The sequence below is a fragment of the Nerophis ophidion genome, linkage group LG09, assembly GCF_033978795.1.
Source record: "Nerophis ophidion isolate RoL-2023_Sa linkage group LG09, RoL_Noph_v1.0, whole genome shotgun sequence".
Lineage (NCBI taxonomy): Eukaryota > Metazoa > Chordata > Actinopteri > Syngnathiformes > Syngnathidae > Nerophis > Nerophis ophidion.
In genome coordinates, this window is record NC_084619.1 from 65,892,182 (window position 1) to 65,913,054 (window position 20,873).

The following is a 20,873-nucleotide window of genomic DNA, read 5'->3' on the forward strand; positions in this document are numbered from 1 at the left end:
GCACAGAGTAACTTCCTGCTCAGCTTCAAAATAAAAGCATGGCAGTATTAGACCAAATTCTACCACAATAACAAACACAATGTTAATGTCGACACGTTTCACTTATGCAACATTAAAACCTGCATATGGTCACTTCCTGCTCAGCTTCAAAATAAAGGCATGGCAGTATTAGACCAAATTCTACCACAGCAACAAACAAAATATTTATGTCTACATGTGCCCAAAGAGGGACAACCGGTAGAAAATGGATAGATGGATGGGAGTCACTGACACAACAATCAAACCTGCACACGGTGACTTCCTGCTCAGTGCAAAGTAAGCTTCAAAATAAAAGTATGGCAGTATCAACTTGGATTCTACCACACCCACTAACAAAATGTTTATGTTGACATGTGTCACTTACGCAACATTAAAACCTGCACACAGTGACTTCCTTTTCAGCTTCGAAATAAAAGCCTGGCAGCAATAGCCCAAATTCTACCACAGCAACTAACAAAATATTTATGTTGAAATGTGTCACTTCCGCAAGATTAAAACCTGAACAGAGTAACTTCCTGCTCAGCTTCAAAATAAAAGCATGGCAGTATTAGACTAAATTCTACCACAGCAACAAACTAAATATATATTTTGACATGTGTGTCTTACACAACATTAAAACCTGCACACAGTGACTTCCTGTTCAGCTTCAAAATAAAAGCCTGGCAGTATTAGCCCAAATTCTACCACTGCAACTAACAAAATATTTATGTTGACATGTGTCACTTACGCAACATTAAAACCTGCACAGAGTAACTTCCTGCTCAGCTTCAAAATAAAAGCATGGCAGTATTAGACTAAATTCTACCACAGAAACTAAAAAAATATTTATCCTGACATGTGTCACTTAAGCAACATTAAAACCTGCACGGAGTGACTTCCTGTTCAGCTTCAAAATAAAAGCCTGGCAGTAATAGCCCAAATTCTACCACAGCAACTAACAAATTATTTATGTTGACATGTGCCACTTATGCAACTTTAAAACCTGCAAACGGTGACTTCCTGCTCAGCTTCAAAATAAAAGCATGGCAGTATTACACCAAATTCTACCACAGCAACTAACAAACTATTTATGTTGTCATGTGTCACTTATGCAACATTAAAACCTGCACGAGTGACTTCCTGCTCAGCTTCAAAATAAAAGCATGGCAGTATTAGACCAAATTCTACCACAGCAACTAACAAAATATTTATGTCAACATGTGTCACTTATGCAACATTAAAACATGCACACAGTACTTCCTGCTCAGTGCAAAGTATGCGTCAAAATAAAAGTACGGCAGCATTAACCTGGATTCTACCGCAGCAACAAACTACATATTTATGTTGACACGTGTCACTTGTGCAACATTAAAACCTGCTTAAATTGACTTCCTGCTCAGCTTCAAAATAAAAGCATGGCAGTATAAGACCAAATTCTACAACAGCAACTAACAAAAGGTTTATGTCACATGTGTTGTATTAACCTCATTATAATCCCAGCATAACAAAACATGACAATTGTCCAATTTATAACGTCAACATCTGCACATAGTGACTTCCTGTTCAGCTTCAAAATAAAAGCCTGGCAGTAATAGCCCAAATTCCACCACTGCAACTAACAAAATATGTACGTCGACATGTGTCACTTATGCAACATCAAAACCTGCACAGACTGACTTCCTGGTCAGCTTCAAAATAAAAGCATGGCGGTATTAGACCAAATTTTACCACCGCAACTAACAAAATATTTATGTCGACATGTGTCACTTACACATCAGTCAAGCCTGCACACGGTGACTTCCTGCTCAGTGCAAAGTACGCTTCAAAATAAAAGTATGGCAGTATTAACATGGATTCTACCTCAGCAACAAACTAAATATTCACGTCGACATGTGTCACACAACATTAAATCCTGCAAACGGTGACTTCCTGTTCAGCTTCAAAATAAAAGCATGGCAGTATTAGACCAAATTCTATGACAGCAACCAACAAAATATTTATGTTGACATGTGTCACTTACACAACATTAAAACGATCACACGGTGACTTCCTGCTCAGTGCAAAGTACGCTTCAAAATAAAAGTACGGCAGCATTAACCTGGATTCTACCGCAGCAACAAACTAAATATTTATGTCGACACGTGTCATTTGTGCAACATTAAAACCAGCTTAAATTGACTTCCTGCTCAGCTTCAAAATAAAAGCATGGCAGTATAAGACCAAATTCTACAACAGCAACTAACAAAAGGTTTATGTCACATGTGTTGTATTAACCTCATCATAATCCCAGCGTACCAAAACATGACAATTGTCCAATTTATAACGTCAACATCTGCACATAGTGACTTCCTGTTCAGCTTCAAAATAAAAGCCTGGCAGTAATAGCCCAAATTCCACCACAGCAACTAACAAAATATTTACGTCGACATGTGTCACTTACACAACAGTCAAACCTGCATACGGGGACTTCCTGCTCAGCTTCAAAATAAAAGCATGGCAGCATTAGCCCGAATTCTACCACAGAAACTACCAAAATGCACACATTTATTGTTTTTTTTGTTAGGTTCCCGCCTGTACAAAAGCTTTAATATCATTGTTAGGAAGACTCTGAGTAAAAATATGAAAATATGTACATATAGGAACCAAACTGCCGAGAATTTTAAATAAAACGCTTTGTGTCAACATAAACGGGCTCAGATTTAATTTTCAAATGATTTTTTTCCCTTAGTTTCATTTATTGCTTGGCATTTCTTGACCAACACTGGCTTGGTTTGAGGGTGTTTACTTAAAAAACAACTTGGTGGAGAAAGTGAAGAGTCCAGCTGGTACTTGACTGGGCGCTGAGACGCCTTCTCTAGCCTCTCCTTCCAGACCACTCCATGGTTTTTATTCCATCTCTGCGCCTTTAATCAGCTCTTTGTTTCCCTCTTCACTCGCCCACCAAAATCGCTTCTTTGTCGGCATACAACATCACCGCCATTGTGTTCGCTGCGTGCTAATCGGGCGCTGGTTCCAAGTGATTGATCAAGAGCGTTACAGGACCAGAGTACTCAATCTGCATTCTTCCACCCGGCTGCTTAAAAACCGCTCAACACAAACACAAAACTGAGCCAAATATTACAAGTGTTCTAATTCTTGAACTGGATTTGAACGCCAGGGAGTAAAAATATGCCATAACTTAGATTTGAATTGGCTGAGAGAGTGCGTTGGAACGAAACTGAGAGGCAAGTTTCAGTTGATCTGACTCATGGAAAAGCCCAAATAAAACGCATTAATCACACCATTAATGACTAATTAAGAACAGCAGCAATGACACAGCTAATTAAGAAATATACATCCCTGTGAATTCCATGCAAAAAAGATCATTTATGGATATTTAATGTCCCTTATTACACTTGTTTTAATCTTGTGTGTGCGTGTTTCCATGAATGCCACATGTCGATGATGCAACAGCAATGACACAGCTACGTAAGAAATATACATCCCTGTGAATTCCATGCGAAAAGGATAATCTATGGATATTTAATGTCCCTTATTACACTTGTTTTAATCTTGTGTGTTTCCATGAATGTTACATGTTGATGATGCAACAGGAACAGCAGCAATGATACAGCTAATTAAGAAATATACATCCTTATGAAATCCAAGTGAAAAGGATCATTTCTGGGTATCTAATGTCCCTTATTACACGTGTTTTAATCTTGTGTGTTTCCATGAATGTTACATGTTGATGATGCAACAGGAACAGCAGCAATGTTACAGCTAATTAAGAAATATACATCCCTGTGATTTACATGTGAAAAGGATCATTTCTGGGTATCTAATGTCCCTTATTCCACGTGTTTTAATCTTGTGTGTGTTTCCATGAATGCCACTCGTTGATGATGCAACAGGAACAGCAGCAAGGATACAGCTAATTAAGAAATATATACCCTTATGAAATTCATGTGAAAAGGATCATTTATGGATATTTAATGTCCCTTATTACACTTGTTTTAATCTTGTTTGTGTGTGTGTATTTCCATTAAGACCACATGTTGATGCAATAGGAACAGCAGCAATGACACAGCTAATTAAGAAATATACATCCTTATGAAATTCATGTGAAAATGATCATTTATGGATATTTAATGTCCCTTATTACACTTGTTTTAATCTTGTGTGTGTGTTTCCATAAACGCCACATGTTGATGATGCAACAGGAACAGCAGCGATGATACAGCTAATTAAGAAATATACATCCTTATGAAATCCATGTGAAAAGGATCATTTATGGATGTTTAATGTCCCTTATTACTCTTGTTTTAATCTTGTGTGTGTGTTTCCATAAATGCCACATGCTGATGATGCAACAGCAATGACATAGCTACTTAAGAAATATACATCCCTGTGAATTCCATGCAAAAAGGAGCATTCATGGATGTTTAATGTCCCTTATTACACTTGTTTTAATCTTGTGTGCGTGTTTCCATAAATGCCACATGTTGATGATGCAACAGGAATGACACAGATAATTAAGAAATATACATCCCTGTGAATTCCATGCGAAAAAGATCATTTATGGATATTTAATGCCCCTTATTACACTTGTTTTAATCTTGTGTGTGCGTGTTTCCATAAATGCCACATGTTGATGATGCAACAGCAATGACACAGCTACTTAAGAAATATACATCCCTGTGAATTCCATGCGAAAAGAATAGTTGATGGATATTTAATGTCCCTTATTACACTTGTTTTAATCTTGTGTGTGTGTTTCCATAAACGCCACATGTTGATGATGCAACAGGAACAGCAGCGATGATACAGCTAATTAAGAAATATACATCCTTATGAAATCCATGTGAAAAGGATCATTTATGGGTATCTAATGTCCCTTATTACACTTGTTTTAATCTTGTGTGTGTATATTTCCATAAACGCCACATGTTAATGATGCAACAGGAACAGCAGCAATGCTACAGCTACTTAAGAAATATACATCCTTATGAAATTCATGTGAAAAGGATCATTATGGATATTTAATGTCCCTTATTACACTTGTTTTAATCTTATATGCGTGTTTCCATAAAGGCCGCATGTTGATGATGCAACAGGAACAGCAGCAATGTTACAGCTAATTAAGAAATATACATCCCTGTGAATTCCATGTGAAAAGGATCATTTCTGGGTGTCTAATGTCCCTTATTACACATGTTTTAATCTTGCGTGCTTGTTTCCATTAAGGCCGCATGTTGATGATGCAACAGGAACAGCAGCAATGATACAGCTAATTAAGAAATATAAATCCCTATGAAATCCATGTGAAAAGGATAATTTATGGATATTTAGTGTCTCTTATTACACTTGTTTTAATCTTGTGTGTGTGTTTCCATAAATGCCACATGTTGATGATGCAACAGCAGTGACACAGCTAATTAAGAAATATACATACCTGTGAATTCCATGCGAAAAGGATAATTTATGGATATTTAATGTCCCTTATTACCCTTGTTTTAATCTTGTGTGTGCGTGTTTCCATAAACGCCACATGTTGATGATGCAACAGGAACAGCAGCGATGATACAGCTAATTAAGAAATATACATCCTAATGAAATCCATGTGAAAAGGATCATTTCTGGGTATCTAATGTCCCATATTACACGTGTTTTAATCTTGTGTGTGTTTCCATGAATGTTACATGTTGATGATGCAACAGGAACAGCAGCAATGATACAGCTAATTAAGCAATATACATCCTTATGAAATTCATGTGAAAAGGATCATTATGGATATTTAATGTCCCTTATTACACTTGTTTTAATCTTATATGCGTGTTTCCATAAAGCCCGCATGTTGATGATGCAACAGGAACAGCAGCGATGTTACAGCTAATTAAGAAATATACATCCCTATGATTTCCATGTGAAAAGGATCATTTCTGAGTATCTAATGTCCCTTATTCCACGTGTTTTAATCTTGTGTGTGTTTCCATGAATGCCACTCGTTGATGATGCAACAGGAACAGCAGCAATGATACAGCTAATTAAGAAATATACATCCTTATGAAATTCATGTGAAAAGGATCATTATGGATATTTAATGTCCCTTATTACACTTGTTTTAATCTTATATGCGTGTTTCCATAAAGCCCGCATGTTGATGATGCAACAGGAACAGCAGCGATGTTACAGCTAATTAAGAAATATACATCCCTATGATTTCCATGTGAAAAGGATCATTTCTGAGTATCTAATGTCCCTTATTCCACGTGTTTTAATCTTGTGTGTGTTTCCATGAATGCCACTCGTTGATGATGCAACAGGAACAGCAGCAAGGATACAGCTAATTAAGAAATATATACCCTTATGAAATTCATGTGAAAAGGATCATTTATGGATATTTAATGTCCCTTATTACACTTGTTTTAATCTTGTTTGTGTGTGTGTATTTCCATAAACACCACATGTTGATGCAATAGGAACAGCAGCAATGACACAGCTAATTAAGAAATATACATCCTTATGAAGTTCATGTAAAAAGGATCATTTATGGATATTTTATGTCCCTTATTACACTTGTTTTAATCTTGTGTGTTTCCATAAATGCCACATGTTGATGATGCAACAGGAACAGCAGCGATGTTACAGCTAATTAAGAAATATACATCCCTGTGATTTCCATGTGAAAAGGATCATTTCTGGGTATCTAATGTCCCTTATTACACTTGTTTTAATCTTGCGTGTGTTTCCATAAATGCCACATGTTGATGATGCAACAGGAACAGCAGCAATGACACAGCTAATTAAGAAATATATACCCTTATGAAATTCATGTGAAAAGGATCATTTATGGATATTTAATGTCCCTTATTACACTTGTTTTAATCTTGTTTGTGTGTGTGTATTTCCATAAACACCACATGTTGATGCAATAGGAACAGCAGCAATGACACAGCTAATTAAGAAATATACATCCTTATGAAATTCATGTGAAAAGGATAATTTATGGATATTTAATGTCCCTTATTACATGGGTTTTAGTCTCGTGTGTGTTTGTTTTTTCATTAAACGCCACAAGTTGATGATGCAACAGGAACCAGCAGCAATGATACAGCTAATTATGGATACATTTTGTATACATATATATATATATATATATATATATATATATATATATATATATATATATATATATATATATTTGAGCTTGTTTTATATTCATTTTATTTTATTTTGTATTTTTTTATGCAAGGCATTTTTTGTTGTATTTATTTTTTGTTTTTGTACCATATCACGTACTACTATCCTATTTATTGTATTTGATGGATTTGTTTTCTTTCACATTTTTTTATTTTACATCTTTTTTTTAGTCGGTGCATTTCGTTTTTTACTTCATGAATGATAGTTTTGGTTGTTGCATTGTTTTGTTTTTAAATGTATGATGTATTCCTTTTATTAACATGTTCAATATTTGTCTTAAAAACGTACTATTATTATAATTTGTTTATGATGATGCATAGTGTTCGTTGTCTATTGTATTTTATTCATTTCTTTTTCCCTTTTTATTTCGTTGCATAGTTATTTAAACGTATCATGTATTGTTTTAATATCATTTAGTGTACTCATTTTATGTACATAGTTTATGTATTATTATTAAATGAGGTGGGGACTTGTCCAAGGGTGTACACCGCCTTCCGCCCAAATGCAGCTGACATAGGCTCCAGCACCCCCCGCGACCTCAAAAGGGACAAGCGGTAGAAAAATGGATGGCTGGATAGATGTATTACATTGTAGACGTGAACATAAAGTAGCAGATACAGCACAGGAACTTTCTAGTGATTTTCGGAATTTTCTGGAAAAATGTTTTGCCTCCCAAGGTTTGAAGTGACCCTGGGGCGGGCCGCTATATGAAAGCTAACTTAGAGTAGTCCGTGTGCAGCTTGTATATCCACCGAAAGTGAGCCAAAGGCAGTCATTAATGCGGTAGTACAGTACACGGCTGCACACAGACTACTCTAAAGTAAGTGAAAAGTGTGTTTACTAGTAACGTGCTGCTGTGTCCACAGACAATGACCTCCATGCCGGTGTGGCTTTCACCGCCAGACACCGAAATGGCTTCCAGCAGAGGAAGCGCGGCGACCCGCTTCCTCTCAGCCTTTTCGGCGAGGAATGCCCCCAGCAACGTGGCGTCCACGTCCTTCTCCCTCCTCATTATCAAGAACATGGCCCCTTGAACGGCTGCTGCCGCCACGACCCGGACGCCGAGCCGCACCGCGGCGAGCACGTGCCACCGCCGGACCGGCACGGCGAGATGTGGGCCAATCACCCGCTCAAGATCTCAGGTAGGAACTGCAACCTTTTTGTAGCTGCGGACCGGTCATTGCTTGAAATTTTGTCCCGCGGCCTGGCGGTGATTCTTCATCTAATTTTTATTTATTTTTTTGTCATGAAAAAGGGATTTTTGGGGGGGGTTGGTGCACTAATTGTAAATGCATCTCGTGTGTTTTATGTTGATTTAATAAAAAAATAATAAAAAATTCCAGTGGTTTGGGACCACTGCTGTAACCCACTCAGTTTTTCTTCCCTTGCCGTCCCTCCTCCATCCTTCCAAATGTCTCCACGCGCCCACTTGGTTGCCATGGAGACACGCAGCCAGCGAGGCGAGTGACAGTTATGTCGCCGAGCGTTGTCAAGTGGAACCGAGGGGGACTGTGACGGTTTTTTTTTTTTTTTTTTTTTTGGCTAACAAAATTAACCAAGCAGGAAATGCAAAGTACAAACCCCGTTTCCATATGAGTTGGGAAATGGTGTTAGATGTAAATATAAATGGAATACAATGATTTGCAAATCCTTTTCAACCCATATTCAGTTGAATATGCTACAAAGACAACATATTTCATGTTCAAACTCATAAACTTTATTATTGTTATTTTTTGTTTTGCACATAATAATTAACTTAAAATTTCATGGCTGCAACACGTGCCAAAGTAGTTGGGAAAGGGCATGTTCACCACTGTGTTACATCACATTTTCTTTTAACAACACCCAATAAACGTTTGGGAACTGAGGAAACTAATTGTTGAAGCTTTGAAAGTGGAATTCTTTCCCATTCTTGTTTTATGTAGAGCTTCAGTCGTTCAACAGCTATCGTATTTTACGCTTCCTAATGCGCCACACATTTTCGATGGGAGACAGGTCTGGACTGCAGCCGGGCCAGGAGAGTACCCGCACTCTTTTTTTACGAACCCACGCTGTTGTAACAAGTGTCTTGCTGAAATAAGCAGGGGCGTCCATGATAACGTTGCTTGGATGACAACATATGTTGCTCCAAAACCTGTATGGACCTTTCAGCATTAATGGTGCCTTCACAGATGTGTAAGTTACCCATGCCTTGGGCACTAATACACCCACATACCATCATAGATGTTGGCTTTTGAACGTTGCCCCTAAAACAATCCGGATGGTTGTTCCGGAGGACACCACATCCACAGTTTCCAAATATAATTTGAAATGTGGACTCGTCAGACCACAGAACACTTTTTCACTTTGCATCAGTCGATCTTAGATGAGCTTGGGCCCAGCAAAGCCGGCGGCGTTCCTGGGTGTTGTTGATAAATGGCTTTCGCTTTGCATTGTAGAGTTTTAACTTGCACTAGAGTTTTAACTTGCACTTACAGATGTAGCGACCAACTGTAGTTACTGACAGTGGTTTTCTGAAGTGTTCCCGAGCCCATGTGGTGATATCCTTTACACACTGATGTCGGTTTTTGATGCAGTACCGCCCGAGGGGTCAAAGGTCCGTAATATCATCGCTTACGTGCAGAGTCAAATGCAGAGAATAATTCCGCCAATCATTGGTACTTTGATTTCTAAAGTAGGTCAACTGTTACTTTGGAGCAGTGTTTTAGAACCACTGTGCCGCGGCACACTAGTGTGCCGTGGGAGATGATCTAGTTTCAACTATTCGGGTTAGAAATATTTGTTGTTGTTGTTGAGTGTCGGTGCTGTCTAGAGCTCGGCAGAGTAACCGTGTAATACTCTTCAATATCAGTAGGTGGCGGCCAGGAAAAAAACTCAACCAAATAAAATAATATATTTCTCATTAAATTAAAAAGAAATGTAGTAAAAAGTTAAAGTTTTTTTCTCTTTTTTCCGTGAAATTAAAACTTTTTGATGCATAATATATTTCATAATATGTCAAGTCTTTAAAAATGAAGTATTTTTTTAAGCAATATTTCTTTAAAGATTTTGCTTCTTTTTTTCTGTCGTTAAATAAAAAAAATATGCAAAGTTTTTTCTATTTGTTATATTCTAAAATATTATTTTTGATACATAATATGTCATAATATTTCAACAGTCTTTAAAAATAAAGTATTTTTTCATTTTTTAAGCAATATTTTTTAAAGATTTTGTTTCTTTTTTTATGCTCGTTATATATAGTTTTTTTTTTTGTAAAACGTTTTTCTCCTTTTTTCCCCATTCTAGAATATTGTTTTCTTGTCAAATTAAAACTGTTTTATACATAATATATTTCATAATATTTCAACAGTCTTTAAAAATAAAGTATTTTCTTTATTTTTTAAGCAATATTTCTTTAAAGATTTAGCTTTTTTTTTCTGTCATTAAATTACATTTTTTTTGCAAAGTTTTTTCAGTTTTTTCCATTCTAAAATATTATGTTTTCTTGCTAAATTAAAACTGTTTGATACATAATATGTCATATTACTTCAACAGTCTTTAAAAAAAAAAGTATTTTTTCTTTTTTTTTGCAATATTTGTTTTAAATATTTTGTTTCTTTTTTGTCTTGTTAAATTATTAAATTTTTTTTGTAAAAACTTTTTTCTCTTTTTACATTCAAAAATATTGTTTTCTCGTCAAATTAAAAGTGTTCGATACATACTATTTCAACAGTATTTAAAAAAAAAGTGTTTTTTTATTTTTTAAGCAGTATTTTTTTGTAAGCAATATTTTTTTTAAGATTTAGCTTCTTTTTTCTTTTTTTTTCTCGTTAAATTAAATTTTTGGGGTTAAAAAGTTTTTCTCTTTTTTCCATTCTACAATATTGTTTTCTTGTAAAATTAAAAATGTTTGATACATAATATTTCAACAGTTTTTAAAAAAAAAAAGTATTTTTTTCATATTTTAAGCAATATTTTTTAAGGATTTTGCTTCTTTTTTTTTTCTCGTTAAATACATTTTTTTTGTAAAGTTTTTTGTCTTTTTTCCATTCTAAAATAGTATGTTTTATTGTAAAATTAAAACGGTTTGATACATAATATATTTCCTAATATTTCAACAGTCTTTAAAAATAAAATATTTTTTTCATTTTGCTTCTTTTTTTTCTCGTTAAATTACTTTTTATTTTGTGAAAACTTTTTTCTCTTTTTTCCATTCTAGAATAGTGTTTTCTTGTAAAATTAAAACTGTTTGATAAATAATATTTCAACAGTCTTTAAAAATGTTTTCATTTTTTAAGCATTATTTTTTTTAAAGATTTTGCTTCTTTTTTTTTCTCGTAAAATTACATTTTTTGGTGTAAAATGTTTTTATCTTTTTTCCATTCTACAATATTGTTTTCTTGAAAATGTTTAAATGTTTGATACATAATATTTCAACAGTCAAAGTATTTTTCATTTTTTAAGCAATATTTCTTTAAAGATTTTGCTTCTTTTTTTTTTCTTGTTAAAAATGTTTTTTTGTAAAAAAAAATTTCTCTTTTTTCCATTTTAGTATATTGTTTTCTTGTAAAATTAAAACTGTTTGGATAAATGATATTTCAACAGTCTTTAAAATGTTTTTTTTTTTTTTTTCATTTTTTAGGCAATATTTTTTTAAAGATTTTGCTTCTTTTTTTTCTCGTAAAATTACATTTTTTGGTGTAAAATGTTTTTCTCTTTTTTTCATTTTACAATATTGTTTTCTTGAAAAATTAAAAATGTTTGATACATGATATTTCAACAATCAAAGTATTTTTTCATTTTTTAAGCAATATTTCTATAAAGATTTTGCTTCTTTTTTTCTCTCGTTAAAAATGTTTTTTGTAAAAACTTTTTTCTCTTTTTTCCATTCTAGTATATTGTTTTCTTGTAAAATTAAAACTGTTTTGATAAATAATATTTCAACAGTCTTTAAAATGTTTTTTTTTTTTTTCATTTTTTAGGCAATATTTTTTTTTTTAAAGATTTTGCTTCTTCTTTTTTTCTCGTAGAATTAAATTTTTTGGTATAAAATGTTTTTCTCTTTTTTCCATTCTACACTATTGTTTTCTTTAGAAAATTTAAATGTTTGATACATAATATTTCAACAGTCAAAGTATTTTTTCATTTTTTAAGCAATATTTCTTTAAAGATTTTGCTTCTTTTTTTCTCTCGTTAAAAATGTTTTTTTGTAAAAAGTTTTTTCTCTTTTCTCCATTCTAGTTTATTGTTTTCTTGTAAAATTAAAACTGTTTTGATAAATAATATTTCAACAGTCTTTAAAATGTTTTTTTTTTTTTCATTTTTTAGGCAATATTTTTTTTAAAGATTTTGCTTTTTTTTCTCATAAAATTACATTTTTTGGTGTAAAATGTTTTGCTCTTTTTTCCATTCTACAATATTGTTTTCTTGAAAAATTAAACATGTTTGATACATGATATTTCAACAATCAAATAATTTTTTAATTTTTTAAGCAATATTTCTTTAAAGATTTTGCTTCTTTTTTTTCTCCCGTTAAAAATGTTTTTTTGTAAAAACTTTTTTCTCTTTTTTTCCATTCTACAATATTGTTTTCTTGTCAAATTAAAACCGTTTGCTACATCATATATTTCAGCAGTTTTTAAAAATTAAGTATTTTTTCATGTTTTTCAATATTTTTTAAGCAATATTAATTCAAAGATTTTGCTCCTTTTTTTCCCTAGCAAAATTGTGACTTTTGTCATATAATTCCAAATAACTCCCACATAATATTGCAAATAATATTTTAACGTAATCGCTTTTACTTAAATTGCAAAAAATAAAAATTCTCACAATAATGCAACTTTACTGTAATTTAACTTTTTGTAATATTTTGACTTCTTATTATATTACAGTTTTACTTACAGCTGTTAAAATTGCATTGAACTCTCTCTTCCATGTAAGAAATAATAGAGATAATCCGTTCCAGGGTCAAACTGTCCATCAACTGTTTTTTAACTGTTTTTCATGTTTTAACTGGCAAATAAGTGAGAAAAAATCCACTTTGTTGATTTTGTTGTACATTTTCAGACGCAGATGTGCGAGATCCGTCACCCCCCAGCTCGCCCCCTCCTCCCGCAGTGTTTGACAGCGTGTCCAGCTCGCCACTTCCTTCACACGCAGGTTTGCAGCAAAAACTCCTTCCTGGCTTTGCTCAAACCGCATTAAAGCCATGCTTTGTAAACTGTTTACACGCCATGGACTAGAGAAGGGATTCATACAGATCTCCAAGGAGGCAGGGGGGTTCATTTTGCAATACAGCCTGCTGAAAATGATGGAAAGCGCCACTCGACATGATCATGACTTCACAATGCCATCTCACATTTCACTTTACTTTTATAATCCAAACATTTTGTTTATTTTTGTAACATTTTCTAATATTCTGACTTTTATTTTAAATATTATTTATTGTTTTTCGTTAAAGTATGACTTTATCCCGGTAATTTCTCCACTTGATTTTTTATTGTTGTCAAAAGATTGTGTATATAAAAACAATGTATTTTTTTTTTCTTTTTCTTGTATATTTTTGCTATTTTCCCAGTCAAATTGCAACATAATTCTCCTAAAGTATCGATTTTATTTCCCCAACTCCAAAATTATTTTATTGCTGCAAAAAAATTACAACAAAATTTCAGCACTATTTTTGTTTTCATTATTTTCATTTATTTATTTTTAGAATTATGACAATTATTTAAAGTAGCTGCCTAATATTTTGAAATATTACTAATATTAAACATTTAATAAAACATGTTTTTGCAATATGACATTTTTTGGATTTTTGGATTCATGTTTAAAAAAGTACATCCTGCTGAAATTTATAGTTGGGATTTTTTTTCTTCTACTTTGATTTTAATCTTGAAAAATTATGTATTTTTCTCCAATTTTGATTTTAATCAAAATGATTCTGTGTTTCTCTCCAATTTGATTTTAATCTTAAATAATTCTTTATTTTTCTTAAATTTTGATTTTTATTTTAAATGATTTTGTATTTTTCTACAATTTAGATTTTAATCTAAATTATTCTGTATTATTCTCCAACTTTGATTTTAATCTTGAATAATTGTGTATTTTTCTCTAACTTTGATTTTAAACTTGAATAATTCTGTATTTTTCTCCAATTTTTATTTTAATCTTAAATAATTCTGTATTTTTCTCCAATTTGGATTTGTATCTTAAATAATGCTGTATTTTCCTCAAATTTTGATTTTAATCTTGAAAAATTCAATATTTTTCTCCACTTTTATTTTAATCTTAAATAATTCTGTATTTTTTTCAAATTTTGATTTTAATCTTAAATAATTCTGTATTTTTCTCAAACTTTGATTTTAATCTTGAAAAAGTATTTATTTTTCTCCAATTTTAATTTTAATCTTAAATATTTTTTATTTTTCTCCAATTTTGATTTTAATCTTAAATTATTCTGTTTTTTTCTCCAATTTTGAATTTAATCTTAAATATTTTTTTATTTTCTCCAATTCTGATTTTAATCTTGAATAATTCTGTTTTTTTCTCCAATTCTGATTTTAATCTTAAATAATTCTGTATTTTTCTCCAACTTTTATTTTAATCTAGAAAAATTCTGTATTTTTCTCCAATTTATATTTTAATATTGAAAAATTCTGTATTTATTTCCAACTTTGATTTTAATCTTAAATAATTCTATATTTTTTCCACCTTTAATTTTAATGTAAAATTACTCTGTATTTTTCTCCAACTTTGATTTTAATCTTAAATAATTCTGTATTTTTCTTCAATTTTGATTTTAATCTTGAAACATTTTTTATTCTTCTCAAATTTTTAATTTAATTTTAAATATTTTTTTATTTTTGTCCAATTTTGATTTTAATATTAAATGATTCTGTATTTTTCTCAAATTTTGTTTTTAATCTTGAATTATTCTGTATTTTTCTCCAATTTTGATTTTTATTTTGAATCAGTCTGTATTTATCTACAACTTTGATTTTAATCTTAAAAAGTTATTTATTTTTCTCGAATTTTGATTTTAATCTTGAATAATTCTGTATTTTACTCCAACTTTGATTTTAATCTTAAATAATTCTGTATTTTTCTCCAACATTGATTTTAATCTTGAAAAAATTATGTATTTTTCTCTAATTTTGATTTTAATCTAAATAATTCTGTATTTTTCTCCAACTTTGATTTTAATCTTGAAAAATTATTTATTTTTCCCCAATTTTGATTATAATCTTGAATAATTCTGTATTTTTCTCCAACTTTGATTTTAATCTTGAAAAATTATAATTTTTTCTCCAATTTTGATTTTAATCCAAAATAATTCTGTATTTTTCTCCAACTTTGATTTTAATCTTGAAAAATTATTTATTTTTCCCCAATTTTGATTATAATCTTGAATAATTCTGTGTTTTTCTCCAACTTTTATTTTAATCTTAATTACCTCTGTATTTTTCTCCAACTTTGATTTTAATCTTGAATAATTCTGTATTTTTCTCCAATTTTGATTTTAATCTTGAAAAATTATTAATTTTTTTCCAATTTTGATTTTAATCTAAAATAATTCTGTATTTTTCTCCAACTTTGATTTTGATCTTGAAATTTTTTTTTTCTCCAACTTTGATTTTAATCTTGAATAATTCTGTATTTTTCTCCAATTTTGATTTCAATCTTAAATAATTTTATATTTTTCTACAATTTTAATTTTAATCTCGAATAATTATTTATTTTTCTCCAATTTACATTTTAGTATTGAAAAATTATGTATATTTCTCCAACTTTGATTTTAATCTTAAATAATTATATATTTTTCTCCACCTTTAATTTTAATCTAAAATTATTCTGTATTTTTCTCCAACTTTGATTTTAATCTTAAATAATTTTGTATTTTTCAAAAATTTGGATTTCAATCTTAAATAGTTCTGAATTTTTTCTGCAATTTTGATTTTCATCTTGAAAAGTTATTTATTTTTCTCTAATTTTGATTTTAATCTTTGAATATTTCTGTATTTTTTCTCCAATTTGGATTTTAATCTAAAATAATTCTGTCTTTTTCCCCAATTTTGATTTTAATCTTGAAAAGTTATTTATTTTTCTCCAATTTGGATTTTAATCTTGAGTAATTCTGTATTTTTTCTCCAATTTTGATTATAATCTTGAATAATTCTGTATTTTTCTCCAATTTGGATTTTAATCTAAAATAATTCTGTATTTTTCCGCAACTTTGATTTTAATCTTGAAAAAGTATTTATTTTTCTCCAATTTGGATTTTAATCTTGAGTAATTCTGTATTTTTTCTCCAATTTGGATTATAATCTTGAATAATTCTGTATTTTTGCTCTAATTTTTCATTATAATCTTGAATAATTCTGTATTTTTCTCCTATTTTTATTTTAATCTTGAATAATTCTGTATTTTTCTCCAATTTTGATTTTAATCTAAAACAATTCTGTATTTTTCCTCCAACTTTTATTTTAATCTTGAAAAATTCTTTATTTTTTTCCAATTTTAATTTTAATATTGAATAATTACGTATTTTCCCCAATTTAGATTTTAATCTTGAATTTCTTTTTTTTTCTCCAATTTTAATTTTAATCCTGAATAATTCCGTATTTCCCCCCAATTTTGATGTTAATCTTGAATAATTGTGTGCTTGAAAACGGCCAACCTGCTTTCTGAGTGTCGTGTGTTTACTCGCCGGCAGAGGCGGCGGCTGCGTGGGAGGAGTGCGTGGTTTGCTACGAGGAGGCGGTGGACACGGTGCTGTACTCCTGCGGCCACATGTGTCTCTGCCACCGCTGCGCCCTCAGGCTGAAGGAGGGCCAGTGTCCCATCTGCAGGAAGAAGATCACGGACGTCATCAAGATTTACCGCAGCTCCGTGCGCCGCTGACGGGCAACACTCGGGGAGCCAAATGTTTTGGGACGACACCTTTTTTGAACGTAGCAGACGTCGACGCGCCGCTACGTCGTCACGCAGTTCGCTAGTCCAGGGATTGAGCCCAGAACTTTCCACTCAGACATCATATCTGTGAGCAGGTGTGTGAATATGTCCAATCACATGAGTCATATGGTTATGGTTTTTTCCATCCATCCATTTTTTACCGCGCTGGTGCCTATCTCAGCTACAATCGGGCGGAAGGCGGGGTACACCCTGGACAAGTCGCCACCTCGTCGCAGGTTATGGTTTTTTAAGTCTTTGAAATATGTTTTGCATTGCAATAAATCATAAAGTGATGATGTGGTGTCAACAACTTTGAAGTCTAAAAAAAAAAACCTTTTAATAATCCGAACCTTATTTTGTTTGTTTTTATATTTTGTCCTCACATTTTTTTTCTATTACCCATCCATCCATTTTCTACCGCTTATGGCCTTATGGTGCTGGTGCCTATCTCAGCCACAATCGGGCAGAAAGCGGCGTACACCCTGGACAAGTTGCCACCTCATCACAGGGCCTTTTTTTTTTGTAATATTCTGACCTCAATTTGAAAAGTTTCAATGGTGATGCATAAAAGAATATAAGGGTCATATTTTTAAAATAGAAAAATGAAATTATTTTGGGAAAAAGCAGCAATAATTTCTAAGAGAAAAAAAATAAAAAAGTCATAATGTAAAAAATAAAAAAACTTTTTATAATCCGAACGTTATTTTGTAATTTTTTTTATATTTTGACATTTTGATGTAATTTTCCCCCTAATATTCTGACCTTAATCTGAAATATGTCAATGGTGATGCATAAAAGAGCGTAAGGGCCATATTTTTATAAGACAAAAGTGAAATTATTGTGCAAAAAAGCAGCAATATTTTCTAAAAAAAAAGGTCAATGTAAAAGAATGAAGTCTAAAAAAACCTGATATAATCCAAACCTTATTCTGTTTATTTTTTTGTCATATTTGTTTCTAATATTCTGACCTAAATTTGAAATAATATTTCAATGGTGATGCATAAAAGGGTGTAAGGGCCATATTTGTAAAAGAGAAAAATGAAATTATTGTGGGAAAAAGCAGCAATAATTTCTAAGAGAAAAAAAAATAAAAAAGTCATAATGTAAAAAATAAAAAAACTTTTTATAATCCGAACGTTATTTTGTAATTTTTTTTATATTTTGACATTTTGATGTCATTTTCCCCCTAATATTCTGACCTTAATCTGAAATATTTCAATGGTGATGCATAAAAGAGCGTAAGGGCCATATTTTTATAAGACAAAAGTGAAATTATTGTGGAAAAAAGCAGCAATATTTTCTAAAAAAAAAAAAAAAAAGGTCAATGTAAAAGAATGAAGTCTAAAAAAAACCTGATATAATCCAAACCTTATTTTGTTTATTTTTTTTGTAATATTTGTTTCTAATATTCTAACCTAAATTTTAAATAATATTTCAATGGTGATGCATAAAAGAATGTAAGGGCCATATTTGTAAAAGAGAAAAATGAAATTATTGTGGGAAAAAGCAGCAATAATTTCTAAGAGAAAAAAAATAAAAAAGTCATAATGTAAAAAAAAAAAAAACTTTTATAATCCGAACGTTATTTTGTAATTTTTTTTATATTTTGACATTTTGATGTAATTTTCCCCCTAATATTCTGACCTTAATCTGAAATATTTCAATGGTGATGCATAAAAGAGCGTAAGGGCCATATTTTTATAAGACAAAAGTGAAATTATTGGTGTAAAAACATCAATATTTCCTAAAAAAAAAAAAAGTCATAATGTAAAAGAATGAAGTCTAAAGAAAATAAAAAAATATAATTCGAACCTTATGTTGTTTATTTTTTAATATTTTGTTCCCACATTTGTTTACAATAATCTGACCTTAATTTTAAATATTTCAATGGTGATACATAAAATGGTGTAAGGGCCATATATATTTGTAAAAGAAAAAAAAGTGAAATTATTGTGGGGAAAAGCAGCAATATTTAAAAAAAAAAGAAGAATGTAAAAGAATGATGTCTATAAAAACCTTTATAATCCAAACCTTATTTAGTTTTTTGTTGTTGTTGTTGTCATATTTGTTTCTAATATTCTGACCTAAATTTGAAATAATATTTCAATGGTGATGCATAAAAGGGTGTAACGGCCATATTTGTAAAAGAGAAAAATGAAATTATTGTGGGAAAAAGCAGCAAATATTTCTAAGAGAAAAAAAAATAAAAAAGTCATAATGTAAAAAATAAAAAAACTTTTTATAATCCGAACTTTATTTTGTAATTTTTTTTATATTTTGACATTTTGATGTAATTTTCCCCCTAATATTCTGACCTTAATCTGAAATATTTCAATGGTGATGCATAAAAGAGTGTAAGGGCCATATTTTTATAAGACAAAAGTGAAATTATTGGTGTAAAAACATCAATATTTCCTAAAAAAAAAAAAAAAGTCATAATGTAAAAGAATGAAGTCTAAAGAAAATAAAAACATATAATTCGAACCTTATCTTGTTTATTTTTTTTATTTTGTTCCCGCATTTGTTTACAATATTCTGACCTTAATTTTAAATATTTCAATGGTGATGCATAAAAGAGCGTAAGGGCCATATTTTTATAAGACAAAAGTGCAATTATTGGTGTAAAAACATCAATATTTCCTAAAAAAAAAAAGAAGTCATAATGTAAAAGAATGAAGTCTAAAGAAAATAAAAAAATATAATTCGAACCTTATCTTGTTTATTTTTTTATATTTTGTTCCCACATTTGTTTACAATATTCTGACCTTAATTTTAACTATTTCAATGGTGATACATAAAATGGTGTAAGGGCCATATATATTTGTAAAAGAAAATAAGTGAAATTATTGTGGGGAAAAAGCAGCAATATTTTAAAAAAAAAAGAAGAAAAAAAAAGTCATAATGTAAAAGAATGAAGTCTATAAAAACCTTTTATAATCCAAACCTTATTTAGTTTTTTTTGGTTGTTGTCATATTTGTTTCTAACATTCTGACTTAAATTTGAAATAATATTTCAATGGTGATGCATAAAAGGGTGTAAGGGTCATATTTTTAAAATAGAAAAATGAAATTATTTTGGGGAAAAGCAGCAATAATTTCTAAGAGAAAAAAAAATAAAAAAGTCATAATGTAAAAAATAAAAAAAACTTTTTATAATCCGAACGTTATTTTGTAATTTTTTTTATATTTTGACATTTTGATGTAATTTTCCCCCTAATATTCTGACCTTAATCTGAAATATTTCAATGTTGATGCATAAAAGAGCGTAGGGGCCATATTTTTATAAGACAAAAGTGAAATTATTGTGGAAAAAAGCAGCAATATTTTCCAAAAAAGAATGTAAAAGAATGAAGTCTAAAAAAAACCTGATATAATCCAAACCTTATATTGTTTATTTTTTTGTCATATTTGTTTCTAATATTCTGACCTAAATTTGAAATGGTGATAAATAAAAGAATGTAAGGGCCATATTTGTAAAAAGAGAAAACTGAAATTATTGTGGGGGGAAAAGTAGCAATAATTTCATAAAACAGTCACAATATTACAGAATTTTTTAGATTTTAAAAATAAGTTTTCCACCGTAATATTAAAAAATTTTTTCGATTAAAATAAGTTTTTCATAATGTGACTTTTTCTCTCAATGATTATTTTTTATTGTTGGGAAATAAGCCAACTTTAAGATGTTGGTAATCCAATACCTGACTCAAACAAAAGTTTTCTTGTCATTTATTTATTTTTTTTAC

General features: G+C 30.6%; 1 protein-coding gene across 2 annotated transcripts in view; it reads left to right on the forward strand.

Annotated features, from left to right (window-relative positions):
• LOC133559643 (E3 ubiquitin-protein ligase NEURL1-like) overlaps positions 1 to 17,424 on the forward strand; it is a 53,151-nt gene extending 35,727 nt beyond the window's left edge. For both annotated transcript variants that reach the window (XM_061911587.1, XM_061911588.1), the window contains 3 exons: positions 8,067 to 8,342; positions 13,246 to 13,338; positions 16,892 to 17,424. In XM_061911587.1, coding sequence (XP_061767571.1) covers positions 8,067 to 8,342; positions 13,246 to 13,338; positions 16,892 to 17,079 — 557 coding nt within the window. In that variant the 3' untranslated portion in view covers positions 17,080 to 17,424. The remainder of the gene's footprint in view (positions 1 to 8,066; positions 8,343 to 13,245; positions 13,339 to 16,891) is intronic.
• Positions 17,425 to 20,873: the final 3,449 nt, after the last annotated feature.